The 20,969-nt window shown below is 39.0% G+C and overlaps 1 protein-coding gene across 9 annotated transcripts in view; it reads right to left on the reverse strand.

Moving 5' to 3' along the window:
- Positions 1-20,969, reverse strand: part of PTPN4 (protein tyrosine phosphatase non-receptor type 4) — a 245,317-nt gene that overhangs the window by 8,213 nt on the left and 216,135 nt on the right. For 3 of the 9 annotated variants that reach the window (XM_049889146.1, XM_049889145.1, XM_049889147.1), the window contains 3 exons: positions 18,261-18,409; positions 16,796-16,931; positions 8-3,429 (listed from right to left, as the gene is read on the reverse strand). In XM_049889146.1, coding sequence (XP_049745103.1) covers positions 3,199-3,429; positions 16,796-16,931; positions 18,261-18,409 — 516 coding nt within the window. In that variant the 3' untranslated portion in view covers positions 8-3,198. Of the gene's footprint in view, positions 1-5; positions 3,430-16,795; positions 16,932-18,260; positions 18,410-19,121; positions 19,294-20,969 lie in introns of those variants that run through there. The other 6 variants (XM_049889148.1, XM_049889150.1, XM_049889152.1 and 3 more) reach the window with 5 other exon arrangements.

Below are 20,969 nucleotides of genomic sequence, written 5' to 3' on the forward strand. Positions count from 1 at the left end.
TCAAACAGAAAACACAGAATTGATCAAAGAAACTAGAAAATAAAAGAAGACAAACATCTCACATTAAAAGAAATGCAATTTAAAACTGCATAGAGATACCATTTCTACCAAAGACACTGGCAAAAGTAAAGAAGTATGACCGCATCCTTTTGTTGACAAAATCCTTTAATACACTGCTGATAGGGATGTAAAATACTACAACCCTATGGAGGGGAATTTGGAAACATCCAACAAAATTAAATTAATTTACCCTTTGACCCAGCAATTCCACTTCTAGGAATCTATTCAAAAAATAAATTAGAACAAAAATCAAAAGGATGTGGGCACAAATGAGGCTACTGAATGCAGGATTATTTATAACAAAAAACTGAAACAACCCAAACTGTTGTTACTAGCGGGCTGAGTGAGTAACCTACTGTGCATTCTCACCATGAAATCCTGCGTAGTGCGTTACCGCGCATTCTCACCATGAAATCCTGCGTAGTGCGTTACCGCGCATTCTCACCATGAAATCCTGCGTAGTGCGTTACCGCGCATTCTCACCATGAAATCCTGCGTAGTGCGTTACCGCGCATTCTCACCATGAAATCCTGCGTAGTGCGTTACCGCGCATTCTCACCATGAAATCCTGCGTAGTGCGTTACCGCGCATTCTCACCATGAAATCCTGCGTAGTGCAGTACCGCGCATTCTCACCATGAAATCCTGCGTAGTGCGTTACCGCGCATTCTCACCATGAAATCCTGCGTAGTGCGTTACCGCGCATTCTCACCATGAAATCCTGCGTAGTGCGTTACCGCGCATTCTCACCATGAAATCCTGCGTAGTGCACTGGCAAAAAAGGAGCCTACAGACTGCTGCGGAATGATTCCAGGATGTTTTGTTAAGGAACAAAACGAAATAAAAACAAGAAAACCAAGGCAGAGAAAAGTATATATATTATTTTTATGTAAGAAAAGGGGAGAAATCAATCTGTCTATCTTTTGTATACAATAAAAAAAAAAAAAAGGAAAGTCATTAATAAAATGGTTTCCTTATAAAGGGAAAGAGGGACTATGGTGCAGGAGATGGACGGAGGCTAATTTGTTTTTTAAAATATACTGTTATTGATTAAATTACGTCCCCCCAAAATATGTGTTATAAATCCAAAGCCCCATGTCTGTGGTTATAATCCCATTTGGGAATGGGTTGTCTTTGTTACGTTAATGAGGCAGAATTAGTGAAGGATGTATCTTGAATTAATCTCTTTTGAGATATAAAAGAAATTAAACAAGCAAGTAGAGCTGAAATGGAGTAAGATAGATGCCAAGACACATGGAGATCTCCAAGGAGCCAGGAAGCAGAAGCTAAAGAGACAAGGACCTTCCCCCAGAGCCGACAGAGAAACCTTCCTCTACAGTCGGCGCTATATATTTGGACTCTAGCCTCCAACTGTAAGAAAATAAATTTCTGTTTGTTAAAGCCATCCACTTGTGGTATTTCTGTGATAGCTGCACTAGATAGCTAAGAATTTGGCATCAAAGGAGTGGGATGCTGCTCGTAACAGAAATGTGGAAGTGGTTCTGAAATTGGGTAATGGGTAGAAACTGTAAGTTTTAAGGTGTTTAATAGTAAAAGCCTAGACTCCCTTGAAGAGACTGTTGGTAGAACTGTGGGCATCAAAGACAATTCTGGTGAGGGGTCAGAAGGAAGGAAGGGGAGCTACAGAGCAAGTCTCTGTCGTCTCAGAGACTACACACCGTGTCAGCACAGAATGTGGCTGGAAATGCGGACATTAAACGTGCTTCTGTTGAGGCTTTAAAGAAAACGATGAACGTGTGTTTTTTTTTTTTTTACATGGTAGCTAAAAGCTTGTTTTTTTTTACATGGTAGCTAAAAGCTTGCCTGAATTATGGTCAAATGTTTGGTAGAAGATAGAACTTATAAGTGATGAACTAACTTGGATATCTAGCTGAGATTTCTAAGCAAGATCTCAAAGTGGCCACATAGTTTCTTCTTGCTGCAAATAGGAAAACGGTAGTGGAAATGGACGGGCTTAGAAATAAACTGTGTAAAATGAAAACAGAACTTAAAGATTTGGAAAATTCTGTTGTACAAACTAAGGACATGTGCCCTAGAATGTTCACCAAGGACATAGCTATACAATCTTCTGTCAAAGAGATTAAGCCTGTGATTGATAGAACTAACCAATTACCAGAGCAGGAAGGAAACAGAGGAAGAACAAAGGGAAAAAAATGTTGTCTGCCCCTTGTAATTCTAAATGTGGGAAACAGGCCAAATGAGCTACATCTGTTGTCCTCCAAGAAAAGGACCATCTTTGGAATAGTGCAGAGATCATGCAGAACTGTTGGAAGGAGCGCAGGAAGCAGGTCCTTCTTGGTTTCGAGGAGTTGGACCTTCGCCAACTTGGTTCCAGAGTGTGGAGCTGCTGTTAAGGTGTGCCAGGGGAGTGGGGCCACTGCCCAAAGATGGGGTGGTGGGGACTCCATGCCCAAAGGGCAGAAGAATGGGGCCTGCCAGGGCCGAGAGGGTTGAGTTGCCACTCGGATAGGAGAATAAAAAATAGGGCTGCCTAAAGCTGAAGGAGCAGAGTTGAGATCCCAGAGGGCCTGGAACGTGGAGCTGAAGCCCAGGGCAGAGAGGCCTTCGCCCAGAATCCAGAGAGCATGGCCAATACCCAGAGTCTGGAGGGCGGGGCCATTGCTCAGAAAGTCTCAGAGAAGAGAGGATTATTTTTAAGACTTGAGAGCTAATGTAATTTGTTCTGCTGGGTTTGGACTTGCTTGGTGCCTGTTATCCCTTCTTTCCCTCCGATTTCTCCCATTTGTAATGGAAACGTCTTCCTTGTGCCTGTTGCACCGTTGTATTTCTACGAACAGGTAACTTGTAGTCTACATTTCAGAGGTTCACAGATGAAGAGGAATTCTGGCCCAGGATGGAATATGTCTAAAGTTTCACCAGTATTTGATTTAGATGATTCAGAAGACGAGACTTTGATTTTGGATGTGGAGTTGATTTAAGACTTTTGGAATGATGTGATGGGGTGAATGTGTTTTGCATGTGGCAAGGACACGAATTTTGGGGGGCCAAAGTATGGAATGATATGGACTGAATGATGTTTCCCTAAAATATGTGTTGTAAATCCTAACCCCTTTGCATGTAGTTATAATCCATTTAGGAATGGATTGTCTTTGTTATGTTAATAAGGCAGGATTATGCATCTTGAGTCAGTCTCTTTTGAGATATAGGAGAGATTATGAATAAGTGAACAGAGCTGATATGGGGTAAGATAGATGTCAAGACACATGGAGATCTCTAAGGAACCTGGAAGCAGAAGCTGAAGAGACGAGGACCTTCCTCCAGAGCTGACAGAGAGAGAAAGCCTTCCCCTAGAGCTGGTGCTCTGAATTCGGACTTCTAGTCTCCTGAACTGTGAGAAAATAAATTTCTGTTTGTTAAAGCTATCCACTTGTGGTATTTCTGTTATAGCACACTAGATAACTGAAACATATACCTTCCTTCTATTATAGATTTGACTTTGGAGTCATGTAAATATAGCACATAATTACAAAACTAATTAAAAAAACCCTAAAAGTTGAAAAGTAACACGAAACAAATCAACATAAGTGTATATCTAGTTGACGGCATAACCACACAGAGAGGTGCTATTTCAGGTGACTTTAAAACTATAATTTGACTACAGAACTCTTGTAGGATATATCCTAAGGTTGAAAAAGAGCAGTGTTAAAAAACAAAGAAAACTCTTCAGCAATGGCATTGTCATTCCGAGACCATTGTGTAATGTGGAATAAAACACGTGAATACCTGTTATATTCTAAGGTTTCATTTCTTTTATTGTAGAACTAGTATTCCTGGTAAAGAAGAAAGGAGATAAAGATGTAAGATAGAAAACATTAAGTAAAAATGCTGTAGTCCTGAATTTATCAGAAGCTTCAGTTTGAACTTAAGATAAATTTATTTTCTTATTTTTGGCAATTGAAGATTCCTAGAGACAGCTGCTAACCCAAAGCAATAAAAAAAACCCTAGTGCTCAGATTGTGGCCCCTAAAATAATTTCTCAATAAAAAGAAACAGGACTTCCTGGAGAAATTACTGATTCCAAGTCTGAGGCAGGAAAGGTACAACCGGGACCTAAAATCTCTTTTTGGATAGCAAAGACTCTATTAAAGACTACTGGGGTCTTGAGAAAAAGACATAGGATCCAACATGAATAGGCTCCCACTGGCGAAAAATGAGATAATTTGAACATCACTGTAAAAATTAACTACAATGGGTTAAAACATATCCAAAAACCAAACCAGTTAGCTAATGAATTTTTCTTTAAAGTACTCCAGCTAATAAACAAAGAAGGAATGACAGAATTAGAATATCATAATTTTGCAACACCAAGGAATTAATGAATGCAGGCAATGATCACCCAATGCTGCTAACATCATGAAAGACAGACATTATGTACATCTTGAAGGAAGACCAAATACCATCTAAGCTGCTTGAGCCTATAGATCCAATCAACCACCTTTAGGAAATACAGAGAACAGTATCTTGGTGGTGCAATTAGCAAAATCTAGACTCTGAGAAACTATAATAAACATAAAACCCGGTTTATTCATGAAATAAATTCCAAGGGGGGGGAAAGATATGGAGGAAGAAGCTATAGATTAAAAGAAATTTAAGAGACATATAAACCAATCACACTGTCTGGAACTTATCAGAATTCCAGCTTTAGACAAACTATAAAAACCAAAACCAAAACCATTATGTATGAATACAGTTGCAAAAATCCTAAAGAAAACTCTAGCAAAAAAACAAGCAACTTACAAAAAAGATTATGTACCATGGACAAGTAATATTTATTCCAAAAACGCCAGGTTAGTTTGACATCCAAAAATCAATCAATGTTGTAAAAATGGCAGCTTAGTCAGACATACCACGCCGTTCCTTTACAGCAAAGACCCAAGAAACAAAATGAAACCGATACAGAGGATACAGAGGATAATCCTGGAACCCTGAGCATCAAATGAAAGAACAAAGAACTAGATTGAACACTGACTGGAAGAAGAAACTAACTGAAAACAGGCCAAGAGACAGAATGGAGGGGTCCCGCCAGCCAGCCTGGCACTGGGTGGCCACGAACACACGCCCTCCTGTGGCCTGCACCTATCTCAGCCTGGCGAGAGATGGCAGCAGCACAGCCACATGCGTGCCCATTGCTTTCTCCCCCTCCCAGTGAGAGAAGGTGGCACTGTAACCATGAACACACCTGCTCACTACTCCCTCCCTCCTCCTCCTTCCTGGTGAGGGGCAGTAAAGGCATAACCCCATGCGCATTACCCCACTGCTCTGTCCTCCCTCTCCCTCTTCCACTCAGTAGAGGGTGGCGAGAGTGCACCTTTGCGCTCAGCAGCCTGTCACTCACGCCCTCCCCCCACTGTGTGAGAGGCACCAGAAGCACAACCATGCATGTGCCCACCTGCCACTCACTAGCCCCATCCAGCAGGAGGTGGAGACTGAGCTCCCACTAGCCAGCCACATCTGCCACACCTGCCCCCCCACTCACTCGTCAAGTGCCACTGCCTGCTCCTGAGCCACTGGACCAGTGACAGATGGCGGCCAACACCTGCCCAACCTGCCCACAGCTGTCCCACAAGACCAGTGAACACAGACCTGTGCTCACACATCCAGCCACTACCACATCCATCTGGAGACAGGTGGTGAGCACTCCCATGTGGCCATATAAGTGACTGGAGTAGCATACCCATCTGACGTGCCCAGATACAAGAAAACAAAACAAAACAAAAAATCAGGACACAGCAAACAAGAATATAATAAATAGACATAATATTACCTTAATGCCTTGGAAACAACAGACAATATTCAAATTGCAACAGAAGCAGGACAAAATGGCTCCAGCAAGTGACCAAAATAAAGAACCAGGAAACCTCCCTGAGGAAGAAATTATAATGGAACTACCCGATAAGGAATTCAAAAGACTTATTTATAGGGCCTTCCAAGAGATCAAGAAAGAGATACGGAAAGCACAGACAAAACTTCAGAAGAATTCAAGAGAACAATAAAAGAACAAAATGACAAAATAACTAGACAATTAGAAACCATACAAAACAACAACTAGAAATTCAGAATATTCCCACTAAAATTTCAGAAATAGATAACACATTGGAAGGACAAAGGAGTACAATTGAAGCAACAAAGGACAGAATCAGTGAATTAGAAGAAAAATCCCTTGATATGAATCTGTTAGAGGAACAGTCAGAAACAACAATGAAGAAAAATGAAGAAAGCCTAAGAGCTATGTGGGACACTACCAAGAGGAATAATTGACACATGATCAGAATTCCAAAAAGGGAGAGACAGAAAAAAAAAAAGCACAGAGAAAAATTTTCAGAGTTGCTGGCAGAAAATTTCCATAGCATCATGAATGATGAGAAGAGATCATTCTCAAAGCTCGAAGAACCCCAAATAGGACAGACCCCTAAAGAAAATCACCAAAACGTATTATAATCAAACTTTCCAAAACCAAAAGACAAAGAAAGAATCCCAAGAGCATCTGGAGAAAAACAAAATGTTACCTACAAAGGGAAACCAATAAGACTAAGGTCTGATTTCTGGGAAGAAACCATGCAGGCAAGAAGTAAAAGGGATGACATATATTGCCAACCAAGAATTATGTGTTGTTGTTGTTTTTGTTAGATGCAGCTGAGTTGTTTCCAACTCACAGTGACCCTATGTACAACAGAACGAAACACTGCCCATCCTGTGACATCCTCACAATAGTTGTTATGCTTGAACCTATTGTTGTAGCCATTGTGTCAATCCGTCTTGTTGAGGGTCTTCCTCTTTTCGCTGACCCTCCACTCTACCAAGCATGATGTCCTTCTCCAGGGACTGATAATATGCCCAAAGTACATGAGATGAAGTTTCGCCGTCCTCACTTCCAAGGAACATTCTGGCCGTACTTTTCCCAAGACAGGTTTGTTCATTCTTCTGGCAGTCCACGGTACAGTCAATATTTTTCACCAACACCATAATTCAAAGGTGTCAATTCATGTTCAGTCTTCGTTATTCATTGTCTAGGTTTCGCATGCATATGAAGCAACTGAAAATACCATGATTTGCGTCAGGTGAACCTTAGTGCTCAAAGTGACACCTTTGTTTTCTAACATTTTAAAGAAGACTTTTGCAGCACATTTGCCCAATGCAATACATCAGTTGATTTCTTGAGTGCTGCTTCCATGGGTGTTGATTGTAGATACAAGTAAAATGGAATTCTTGACAACTTCAATATTTTCTTTGTTTATCATGATGTTGCTTATTGGTCCAAGTGTGCGGATTTTTGTTTTCTTTATGTTGAGATGAGATTCATGCTGACGGCTGTAGTCTTTGATTTTCATCAGTAAGTGCTTCAAGCCCTCTTCACTTTCATCAAGCAAGGTTATGTCATCCGCACATCGCAGGTTGTTAATGAGTCTTCCTCCGATCCTGATGCCGCATTTGTCTTCATACAGTCCAGTTTCTTGGATTATTTGCTCAGCATACAGATTCAATAAATATGGTGAAAGGATATCACCCTGATATACATCTTTCCTGAGTTTAAACCATGCAATATATGAGTCGGAATCAACTCGACAGCAGTGGGTTTGGTTCTTTTTGGTTTAATATCCCCTTGTCCTGTTCCAATGACTGCCTCTTGGCCTACGTACAAGTTTTTCATAAGCATAATGAACTGCTGTAGAATTTGCATTCTTCGAAATATTATCCATAATTTGTTATGGTGCACACAGTGGAATGCCTTTGCATAGTCAATAAAACACACGTAAACATCTTCCTGGTATTCTCTGCTTTGAGCCAAGATACACCTGACATCAGCAATGATATCCCTTGTTTCACATCCTCTTCTGAATCCTACATGAATTTCTGGAGTTCCCTGTTATGTCCTGCTGCAACCACTTTTGAAAGATCTTCAGCAAAACTTTTCTTGCATGTGCTATTAATGATACTGTTTGATAATTTCTGCATTCTGTTGGATCACTCGTATTTGGAATGGGCACAAACATGGATCTCTTCCAGTCAGTCGGCCAGGTGGCTAGCTGTCTTCCAAATTTCTTGGCATAGATAAATAAGCACTTCCAGTGCTGAATTCATCCATTGAAACATCTCCATTGATATTCCATCAATTCCTGGAGCCTTGTTTTTCACCTATGCCTATGGTACAGCTTTGACTTCTTCTTTCAATACCATCAGTTCTTGATCATATGCTACTTAACAATTATATATCCAGCAAAATTATCCCTCAAATGCAATGGCAAAATTAGGACATTTCCAGATAGGCCGAAACTAAGGCAATTTGTAAAAACCAGACTAACCTTAAAAGAAATACTAAACGGAATCCTTTGGAAAGAGAACCAACGATGCCAGACAACATCCTGAGATTAAGGCACATGGCAACATCACCTGGAAACCAAGCCAGATAAAGAATTTTCAAAAGAAAATAAAGCTACAAGACGGAAAATAGGGAACCAGAGATGTCAATCTGTAAATGACAACACCTTCAAAACGGAAAGAAGGAATACATGGCATAGTTACAGAATTTCTATATGGACAGGAAGTCAAGGTGGTATCAAGATAAAACACTGTTTTAAACTTGAAAAGATAAAACGAAATTTCAGGGTAACCACAAAGAAAATTAAAAAAACCTCACCAAAATAAAAAAGAGGAAAATCATAAAGACTCAGTAAACAAAAAATCAACAGCAATGAAGGAAATAAACAGAAAAGCCATAAACAAAAAGAATTCAGCACAGAAAAGTATACAGAACAAAGAAACCATGAGCACTAGAAAAAAAAACACACAATAAAATGACAATGGTAAGTTCGTACTTACTGATAATTAAACCCGATATAAATGGATTAATTGCCTACATCTGTGGAAAGAGACGATGGAAAAGCTCAATATCATCAGTGAGAATAAGGCTAGGGGCCGACTGCAGAACAGACCATCAATTGCTCATATGCAAGTTCAAGCTGAGACTGAAGAAAATTAGAACAACTTCACAAGTGCCAAAGTATGACGTTGAGCATATCCCACCTGAATTTAGAGACCATCTCAAAAAATAGATTTGACTCGACACATTGAACACTAATGACCAAAGACCAGACGAGTTGTACAAGGACATCTCGAGAAGACAAAGTGAAGTATATAATGACATGTGCAAAGAGCTGGAGATAGAAAACCAAAAGGGAAGAACACACTTAGCATTTCTCAAGCTGAAAGAACTGAAGAAAAAATTCAAGCCTTGAGTTTTAATAGTGAAGGACTCTATATGGAAAATATTAATGCAGGAAGCATCAAAACAAGATGGAAGGAATACACAGAGTCATTATACCAAAAAGAACTGCTTGATGTTTGAACATTTCAAGAGGTAGCATATGATCAGGAACCAATATTACTAAAGGAAGACGTTCAAGCTGCACTGGAGGCATCAGAGAAAAACACAGCTCCAGGAACTGACGGAGTATCAATTGAGATGTTTCAACAACCGAACGCAGCACTGGAAGTGCTTGCTTATCTATGCCAAGAAATGTGGAAGACAGCTACCTGGCCAACCGACTGGAAGAGATCCATATTTAGGCCTATTCTCAAGAAAGGTAATCCTACCAAATGTGGAAATTATCGAACAATATCATTAATATCAAACACAAGTAGAATTTTGCTGAAGATCATTCAAAAGCAGCTGCAGCAGTATATTGACAGGGACCTGCCAGGAATTCAGGCAGGATTCAGAAGAGGACGCTGAACCAGGGATGTCATGGCTGATGGCAGATGGATCCTGGCTGAAAGCAGAGAATGCCAGAAAGATGCTTAACTGTGTTTTATTGACTATGCAAAGGCATTTGACTGTGTGGATCATAACAAATTATGGATAATATTTTGAAAAATGCTAATTCTAGAACACTTAATTGTGCTCATGAGGAACCTGTACATAGATTAAGAGGTAGTTGTTTGAACAGAACAAAGAGATGCCGCATGGTTTAAAGTCAGGAAAGGTGTATGTCTGGGTTGTATCCTTTCACCATACTTATTCAACTTGTATGCTGAGCAAATAATCCAAGCAGCTGGACTGTATGAAGAACATGGCAAAAGGGTTAGAGGAAGACTCATCAACAATCTGTGATATGCAGATGATACAAAACCTTGCTTGCTGAGTGAAGAGGACTTGAAACACTTACTGGTGAAGATCGAAGACCACAGCCTTCAGTATGGATCACGCCTCAACATAAAGAAAACGAAAATTCTCACAACTGGACCAATGAGCAATATCATGATAAACAGAGAAAAGATTGAAATTGTCAAGGATTTCCTTTTACTTGGATCCACAATCAACATCCATGGAAGTAGCAGCCAAGAAATCAAAAGACACACTTCATCGGGCAAATCTGCTGCAAAAGACCTTCAAAGTGTTGAAAAGCAAAGATGTTACCTTGAAGACTAATGTGTGCTTGACCCAAGCCATGGTGTTTTCACTTGCCTCATATGCATGTGAAAGCTGGGCTATGAATAAGGGAGGCCAAAAAAGAACTCACGTCTTTGAAATGTGGTGTTGGCGAAGAATACTTAATGTACTGTGGACTGCCAAAATAATAAACAAATCTGTCTTGCAAGAAGTGTAACCAGAATGCTTCTTGGAAGCAAAGATGGCAAGACTAGGTCTCACATACTTTGGATAAGTTATCATGAGGGATCAGTCACTGGAGAAGGACATTATGCTTGGTAAAGTACAGGGTCAAGGAAAGAGAGGAAGGAAGACCCTCAATGAGATGGACTGACACAGTGGCTGCAATGATGGGCTCAAACATAACATCGATTGTGAGGATGGCGCAGGACTGGACAGTGTTTCATTCTCTTGTACATAGGGTCACTATGAGTCAGAACCAACTCAATGGTACCTCACAACAACAACTCAAAGCGGTATAGAGATACAATGCAATCCCAATCCAGATTCCATTAATATTCTTTAAAGAGATGGAAAAACGAGTCACTAACTTTATATGGAAAGGAAAGAGGCCATGGATAAGCAAAGCACTACTGCAGAAGAAAAGCAAAGTAGGAGGCCTCACTCTTCCCCATCTCAGAACCTATTATACAGCCACAGTAGTCAAAAAAGCATGTATGGGTATGACAGACACACAGGCCAATGGAACAGACTACGGATATACCTGTGGATGGCTGACTTTTGACAAAGGGTCAAAATCCATTAAATGGGGAAAAGAGTATCTTCAGCAAACGGTGCTAGCAAAACTGGATATCCATTTGCAGGAGAACAAGACAGGATTCATACCTTACACCATATACAAAAGCCAACTCAAGATGGATCAAAGACCTAAAAATAAAACCTAAAACTATAAAGATCATCGGGGGGGGGGGGGGGGCGGTGGGGAACAGGGGCAAAGGTAGGAGGCCTAATTTATGGCATAAATGGACTATCAAACATAACTAAAAATGCACAAACAGCAGAAGATAAATTAGATGACTGGAGCCTCCTCAAAAGACTCTAAAAGAGTAAAGAGAGCCTACAGACTCGGAAAAAAAATTGACAATGACATATTTGCCAAGGGAGGAATCCCTAAAATTTATAGAAAACTTCGACACCTCAACAAAAAATAGACAAACAATCCAATTAAAAAATGGGCAAAGGACATGAACAGATACTTCACCAAAGGAGACATTCAGGCAGCCAACAAATATATGAAGAGATACTCGTGATCATTAGCCATTAAACCAAAAAACCAATAATGAGAGATCATCTCACCTGGCAATAAAGGCAATGATTAAAAAAAAAAAAAAACCAAAAACAACAAATGCTGGTGAGGGTGTAGGGAGACTGCAACTCTTATATGCTGCTGGTGGGATTGTAAAATGGTACACCACTGTGGGAAACGGTATGGCACTTCCTTAAAAAGTTAGAAATAGAGATACCTTATGATCTAGCAATCCCATTCTCTAGGTATATATTCTAGAGAAATGAGACCCCGACATGAATAGATTTATGCACATCCATGTTCATCGCAGCATTATTCACCACAGCAAAGAGATGGAAACAACCTAAGTGCCCATTAACGGATGAATGGATAAACAAACTATAGTACATACACACAGTAGAATACCACGTCGACGTTAAAGAATAACAATGGATTTGTGCAACATTTCAAAACATGGATGAACCTGGAGGACATTACACTGAGTGAAATAAGTCAATCACAAAAGGACAATTATTATATGAGGCTACTATTATAAAATGTCAAGAAAAGGTTTACTCACAGAAAGGAACATTCTTTGATGGTTACTAGGGGTGGGGTGGGGAGAGAGGGAAAAATCACTAACTAGGTACTAGATATGTATTAACTCGGGTGAAGGGAAAGGCAATATACAATAACGGGGATGTCAGCACAACATCACCAAGGCAACGGAAGACATTGGGAGGAAAGTAAAAGGCAACAATGATAAATACTACTACATATACAATTGATAATTTACGAGTGGATACACAGGTAGATATGTAATCTGAACAGGTGTGGGATGGCATATGGGAGTACACCCACAAGCATATATAGGTTTGGTAGAGGATATTTCTACATATGTATTTGCTTGACCTGCAAGATATCCACGTATATAGTAGAGCACACAGGGGGGCAAAGTTACGAAAACTCCTTAGGTATAACCAAACACCTTGAAGGACTTAGTTATTGGACTTGAGGGCTTAGGACCATAGTCTCAATGGACATCTTGGTCAATCAGTATAACATAGTCCATAAAGACAATGTTTTACATCCTACTTTTTTGGTGAGTAGCAACTGGCTGGTGCCTTAAAGCCTTGTGAGCAACCATTTAAAATACAAATATTGGTCTCTTCCTGTCCAGAGCAAAGAGTGAAGAAAATCAGACTTGGAGAAATAATTAGTCCAAAGGACTATTAGACCACATGAACCGCCGCCTCCACTAGCCTGAGACCAGAAGAATTAGATGGTGCCCAGCTACTTCCACTGACTGCTCTGATTGGGATCACAATAGAAGGTCCTGAACAGTGTAGGAGAAAGGTGTGGAACAAAATTCAAATTCATAAGAAAGACCAGAATTACTGACCTGACAGAGACTTGTGGAACCCCCAAGACTACAGCCCTTAGATACTTTTCAAACCTGGAACTGAACCCACTCCTGGAGATCATCTTTCAGCCAAACGATTGACAGGCCTATAAAGTGAACAGTACTCCTGTGAGGAATGTGCTCCTCAGAACAATCAACCATACAAGATCAAAAGGGCAGCATTTGCCCCAAAACAATGTTCAAAAGGCAGGAAGGGGCAGGAAAGATGGAAGAATGGAAACAGGGAACCCAGGGACGAAGTGGGTAAATGTTGTCACACTGAGGGGACTGTAACTAATGCCACTAAAATATAAATTGTTGAAAGGAAAACTAAGTTCCACTGTAAACTATCACCCATATCACAATAAAGTTTAAAAAAAAATCAAAATAATACACCCCATTAGCAGAATAAAGTAAAAAAACCACACGATCAGCCCAACAGATGCAGAAAAAGCACCTGACAAAATCGAGCACCCTTTTATAATGAAAATATTCAACAAACTAGTAAATAGAGGAAACTTCCTCAATCTGATAAAGGTCATTATGAAAAACACACAGCTAACGTGATACTCAGTGGTAAAAGATTGAAACCTTCCCCCCTAAGATCAAGACGAGAATGTCTACTCTTACCACCGCTATTCAATATTGTACTGGAAGTTCTCACCAGGGCACTTGGGCAAGGGGAAAAGAAGGAAAACAAAAAGAAATACAAAGCATCCAAATTGAACGTGAAGAAGTAAAACTATCTGTTTGCAGATGACATGATCTTGCATATAGAAAATCCTAGAAAGATCTGTGCATCAACTGTGTGTGTGTGCATGCACACACAAACTATTGGAGCTAATTATTTTGGTAAGGTTACAGAACAGATGAACATGTCACAGAAATCAATTGCATTTCTATACATTAGCAATGAACAATCCAAAAATAAAATTAAGAAAACAATTCCATTTACAGTAGCACCAAAAAGACTAAAATAGGAATAAATTTAACAAAAGAAGCTCAACACTTGCACACTGAAAATGACAAAACATTGTTTAAAGACATTAATGCAGACCTATATAAATGGAAAGATATCTAGCATTCATTATTTGGAAGATTTAATATTGTTAAGATGGCAATACTCTTCAAATTGACCTAAAGATTCAATGCAATTCCTATTAAAATGCCAGCTGCCCATTTTGCAGAAATGGACAAACTCATTCGAAAAATTCGTATGAAAATGCAAGGCACCAAGAATAGTCAAAAGAAATCTTGAAAAACAACAAAACCGAGGATTTATACTTTCCTGATTTCAAAATTTACTACAAGACAGTGTGGTACTAGCTTAAGGACAGACATACAGACAAATGGAATATAACTGGGAATCCAGAAATAAACCCTTATATTTGTGGTCAATTGATTCTGACACGGGACCTACAGACAATTCAGTGAGGGAAGAAGAGTCTCTTCAACAAATAGTGTTTGGACAACTGGATAGCCACATGCCAAATAATGAAGCTGAACCCCCACCTTATACCACATATAAAAACCAGCTCCAAATGGATCAAAGACCTAAATGTGAGAAATAAAACCATACTACTCCGAGAAGAAAACATGCAAGTAAATTTTCACGACCTTGCATCAGGCAGTGGTTTCTTAGATGTGACACTAAAAGCACAAGTGGTAAAAGAAATAATTAACTGGACTCCATCAAAATGAGAAACTTATGTTCTTCAAATGACATCATCAAGAAAGTGAAAAGACAACCTACAGGATGGGAAAAAATATCTGCAAATCATGTGTACGACAAATGACTTGTATCCAGAAAATATAAAGAACCCTTACAACTCAACAATGACAATCCAAGTTAAAAACAGTAACAAGCGTTGAGCACGATGTGGAGAAAACGGAACCCTCACATACAATGGTGCACAACGATGTAGCCACTTTGGAAAATGGTCAGGCAGCTCCTCAAAAGGTTAAACATAAAGTTGCCATAAGGTGTGCTAATTCTGCTCCTAGGTGTATGTCCAAAAAAAAATGTCCAAGAGAACTGAAAATACACGTCCACACAAAAATTTGCACTTGAACATTTTTAGCAGAATTATTCACAATACCTAAAAAGTAGAAAGAACTCAAACATCCATCAACCGATGAATGGATAAACAAAACGTGGTATATTCATACAATGGAATATTATTTAGCGATAAAAAGGCATGAAGTACTGATACATACTACAAGTCTTAAAACATTACGCTAATTGAAAGAAGTCAGTCACAAAAGACCAAATATTTTATGATTCCATTTAAATGAAGTATCCAGAATAGGCAAATCTATACAGACACAGAAAGTAGCTTAGTGGTTGTCTAGGACTGGGAGTGCAGGAAAGGGCTCAGAGGAAATGGGAGTGACTGCTAATGGGTATGCGGTTTCTTTTTTGGGGGGTGAAAATATTCTAAAATTAGCAGTGATGGTTAAAAACTGCAAATATACTAAAAACAACTAAATTGAACACTTTAAAATGGTATATTTATGGTATGTGAATTATATCTCGATAAAGCTGTTCTTAAATTAAAAAAAAAACTATGACTTTTATGAGACAACTGGATACCAGAATACTGCTTATTAGATAATATTAAGGAATTATCGTTAACTACATTTAGGTGTGATAATGATATTGTGGTTTCATTTTAGAAGGAAAAATAATTCTTATCTTTTAGGGGATACATATTGAAATATTTATAGATAAAATGATGTGATGGCTAGGATTTGCTTCAAATATGGAGATACTGGGTGGCAGTATTAAACAAGACGGCAAATGCTGTCGGGTCCGCATACTCAACGTGGTGTTCATTATATTATCTTGGCCGCTTCCGTGTGTTTGAAATTTTCTATAATTAAGTTTTAAAAAAAAGACAGATGCTTACTAGATCACACTAAAATCTACTTCAGTAACTTTATTGACAATGACAATGCTAATACTCATAATAGCTTAATTACATAAAATAAATTATTTGAACGTTAATTCTAGAATTCCATGATTTCTCTTTTTGAGCCCTAAAGCGTAATTCACAGACAGTGAAAAATACGGTAAGCCAGCAGCTTAATTTCTACTATTTTATTTTATTGTAAATTAAGTTCTTATGTAAAAAAGAGAGGCAACTTCACCACAGTTATTTCCATGAAAGCAGTTAGACCAAGATTTTCCACTTCAGGGATACTATCATTCTCAGTATTCCACTTGACTAAGTAATACAGGGTAAGTTCCTCTGAGCCTGTTTAGAATTAACTCAAGAATTGATATTCTAGGACTGGTATTGGCAAACCTTTCCTGTAAAGAGCCAGAGAGTAAATATTTTAGGTTCTGTGGGTCATGTGGTATCTGTTACAACTATATAATTCCGCTATTATAGTGTGAAAGCAGCCACAGACAATACATAAACAAATGAGCATAGCGGTGTTCCAATAAATCTTTAATGATAGAAACAGGTGGTGGGCCAGGTTTGTCTTGTGGGCAGGAGTTCGCCAACCCCTGTGCTAGGGATTATTAGCTCCTGGCAGGGAATTAAAGAGAAAAAAAGTATGGTTTAGAATACATACTGGTAATAAAAACCATGTACGTGAAGTACAGTACTTACAGGTGTTTGGATCATCATGGCTCGTTGATCTCTCATTGTTCTTACAATATCTAGAGGATAAACTGGCTGATTGCATTCAATGAGACACATGGCTGTTTCCATAGTAATAAGAACCCCGGTTCTTCCAATCCCAGCACTAAAAAAAGACGAATGTGGGGCAAGGTCTTACTATTACTTATCTGTTAAACTTTTTGTAGCTTTTGAGTGGAAAATTAAAGTATTGAATCAGAATACAGTAGAAGAACAACTTCATTATAATGTTTTATATTACAAAAGTAACAAACCAACTACAGAATATTTTAAAAAAGGAAAAAAAAGAAAATTCACTCTTAATTTACTCACTTAATATAGATAAAATGGTCTGTATTTTCCTCCCACTGTTAATTACAAAAATACCACTTTAAAAAAGTTACAATTCAGTTTTAAAAATCTGAACAAGGTAGAGATGCTTACTGGAGCAACCCCCCCTTTAAATGCAAAATAACAGAATGACAATAAAAAATCATTAACGAATGACACAAGACAACAATATTTTACACTCTAAAGACTTTTTTTAGCCAAAATTTAATTTTAATTTAACTGCTGCGATCCAGACAGTCAAGAACAATGCATGGAAGTATTCTCTGTCAACTGGGTATGGTAGCTATTAGGAGATGTAGGACATAAAATGATCAAATGTGTTTCACCATTCCTGTCATTTTGCCTCTCAAATATTTGGCCTATAATCTGTTTTGGTGATTTAAAAGTTAAAAGTCTCCTCCTAATAACTGCTGGAAAGTTTAAAAATAAAGTGATATCTCAACCCATCCTCTGAGTACATCACTTTATGACAAAGGTGGTCAGGAATGGAAGGGTTCAGGATTAATTTTTGTCCCCTAATCTCTGGGTCAGTGGCAGCAAAGGCTGTAGTCTCTGTGTTTGACCCTTTGTGGGCAGAAGGGGCCTGGGTCTAAAGGAAGGGAGGGTAGCCTGCCACTGTTCCCCTGGAGTTCTTGGAAGTGGCATACCCTGTGATGTCAATAGATAGGGCCAATCTGAGAGAGATGGAAGTACTCACTGAATATCCTAAAAGGTGTCATGAGCCAGGAAGGAGTATCTTGCTGGAGTCAAGGAATCTATACCTTAGTACGAAACCTAATGCCTATAATATTATAATCCATCAAATCTATGATTCCATCGATTTTAAGAATATCCCAGTTTCAGAGATGTCAAAATATGAAAAAAAAAGAACTAAGAGTTAGTGCCAGAAGGTATTATTGTACCTCTTATGATAAATTTTCTGCCAGTATATGTTGGAACATACCCTTTGCCTTCTACCTCAGGGCATAGCTTTACCTGTAATTATTCAAGTGCTAATCACAACAAAAAATACAAATAAAATACATATTCTCTTTTGAAAATGACATTCATTTATCCATAAATACTCATTTCTAACATCATTCTTAAAAGACAGAAAACAGAATACCTGCAATGAACAACAATAGGCTCTTCCTTGCCGGCTCTTTTATTTCGTACATGACAAACAAAATTCAGAAAGTCACTTGAATCATCAGGGACTCCATGGTCAGGCCAGGCTATGTACTGGATCTGAGTGAGTTGACGACTCTCATTTTTCTAAGTGCAAATAACAATTACGCACGTTGACTTAGGAATTATCATTAAAATACAAATAAATATTCCTGTCATTTCAGTTTTAGAAGAAAAGCAAAACCAACTCCTCTCCTTACCCCCAAAACAGTAACGTATAAATTCATTTCACTCAAAAATTTCAATGAAATGCAAAGAAATCATTTTATAGAAAAAATTACATCCATATAAGTATTCGCTACTTGAATCAATACTCTTTATAACTCAGTTTTGATATTTGTAAGGTATTACGATGATAATCAAGTAAATGAGAGAAAGCTTATGAAAACTAGAAAATTATTATAGGAGAAAAATGGTAAGGAAAGAATTTTTTTGTGAATAAAGTTGGGCTAATCCTGACACAATACAGGTGAAATCTGGGAAATTAAAAAAATAAAATCTCAGAAAGTGAATGTAGATTAAAAACTGTAGATCATAAAAACACAAAGTTCAATCAGGTTTAATTCTTGGTGTTTTTGCAACCATTGCTGGGATAGGCCTGGGCCTTCAAATCTTATGCTCTTTGCTCTTCTGTAGGAGGTACTCTCTTCTGTTGTTGTTAGGTGCCTTCAAGTCGATTCCAACTCCCTAGTGAATCAATGTGACAGAGTACAACTGCCCCATAGGGTTTCCTATACTGTAATCTTTACGGAAGCAGACTGCCGGGTCTTTTCTCCCACAAAGGCTGGTATGAACCAACCTTTCAGTTATCAGTTGAGTTCACAACCATTGTGCCACAGAGTTCCTTCTTCTTCTAAACAAACAAAAAACCCAGCCCGTTGCCCTCGGTTGCGACCTAAAGCGACCCGATTGGACGGAGTAGAAATGCCCCATATGGTTTCCAAGGAGTGGCTGGAGGATTTTTAGTAATACTAAAAAAAAATAAAATAGTAATAAGTATTATTTATCAGGCTCCTTCTTCACTAACTATTCATATTTAGCTACAGAAATTAGAAATATATTTACTATAAAAGAATACTCTTCATAAGATTTATGGGACAAGGAATTTAACTTTTCCCAAAGAATTTGTTTTTTTCTTTTGGCTCCTGAGAGATAACCTCTAAAACTGTGTGCAGTGTGATGGATGGCTTTTATATGGCTTTTCTTGCCATGGTCTTGTAATTGCCACTGAATGACTGGGTGAGACTGTGCAAATCAGGTGCTTGTGGTCCACCAACGGGATTGGATAGCTTGCTAATAATTCAAGTTTGGTGTATGGTACCCTTGTGAGAGTGGGACCATGAAAATAAGGTATATGGAACCCTAGTGAGGGGATTGATCAATTTTGCCATCCCTCTAGGCTTAAAGGGAGACTTGGAGAGAAAGAGAGAGAGCGGAGCTGTAACATGGAAGACAGCGAGAGACAGCGGGGCAAGATGGCAGGAACCAGGAGACGGCTGCAGTGGGGCTTGCTGACCCACGGAGCTAAGAGGTGTAATGCTTGCCCAAGAAGGTCCCCAGTAAGGCCTGGAGGCAGCAAGGTTCCAGCAGGTCCTGCTGCAGGGCCTGGTGGCAGAGGGTGGAAAGAAGCTGTCGTGTTTGAGGAACTGCATCCTAAATTTTTGTTCCTGTTACTTCCAAGTTGATCCCGATCCTGAGATGTACCCTGTTACTTCCCTAATAAACCACTTAACTGTAAGTATGGTTCATTGAGTTCTGTGGGATGTGGCAACAAATTAACAAACCCAAGACAAGAGGAGGATTACTGATTGGAGGGGAGTAGCTGATATTAGAGATGATGGAGTGGTACAGCAGTTTGGAAAAGTTGGACATTTGGGACATCTTTAGCCTCTGCCTCAGAGGAACCAGCTTTGTACTGATCCTTATAAAAGAAATTATTCATTTACTGTGGAATTTCCCAAGTGACTGAAATGTCTTTGATGAGGCCTCCAGACAATACCTAAGCGTTTATGCTAATGAGGATCCTCTTGGGTGAGGGCTGGCCAGGCCAGAAAGATCCATCAAGTGATATCAGCCAGAGATCAGGACAAAGTGCTGAAGGTTGAGCTCAATCAATCAAGCCTATACAATGCGGTTCTGATAAAGGCTCTGGACACTGAGCCTCCACGGGCCTCCTGGTTGGTGAAAGACATTGATGAACGTGGGAGGTTGCTGTCTGTTTTTGGGACATGGAAGCTCCACTTTGGGAACCCTCTCAGATCTCCTCTATGCATCTCTTCATTTGTTTCCTTTATATAATAAAACTATAATCGTTTAAGTATAGTGCTTTTTGTGACCTTTGTGAGCTGTTCTAGTGAATTATTGTACCTGAGAGAGGAGTAAGAGCAGGCAGGTCAGAATGAGGGTGTCATGTAAACCTCTAAGCTTGCAGCTGAAAGCTGAAAGTCTTGAGCAGATTCTGCAGTCTGGAGGACTGTGCCCTTTAACTTGATATCTGACCTAGCTCTTGTGGTAAGGGTCAGAGGAAGAAGTACTGCATTATGTAGTTGGTATCAGAATTGAGGAGAAGTGAAATAGATTGCCATTGATTGATTTAAATAGATTCTGAAGTTTCCCAAAGAAGCAAAGAGTTCAGTAATTTTTTGTA

The sequence above is a fragment of the Elephas maximus genome, chromosome 6 (assembly GCF_024166365.1).
Source record: "Elephas maximus indicus isolate mEleMax1 chromosome 6, mEleMax1 primary haplotype, whole genome shotgun sequence".
Classification (NCBI taxonomy): domain Eukaryota; kingdom Metazoa; phylum Chordata; class Mammalia; order Proboscidea; family Elephantidae; genus Elephas; species Elephas maximus.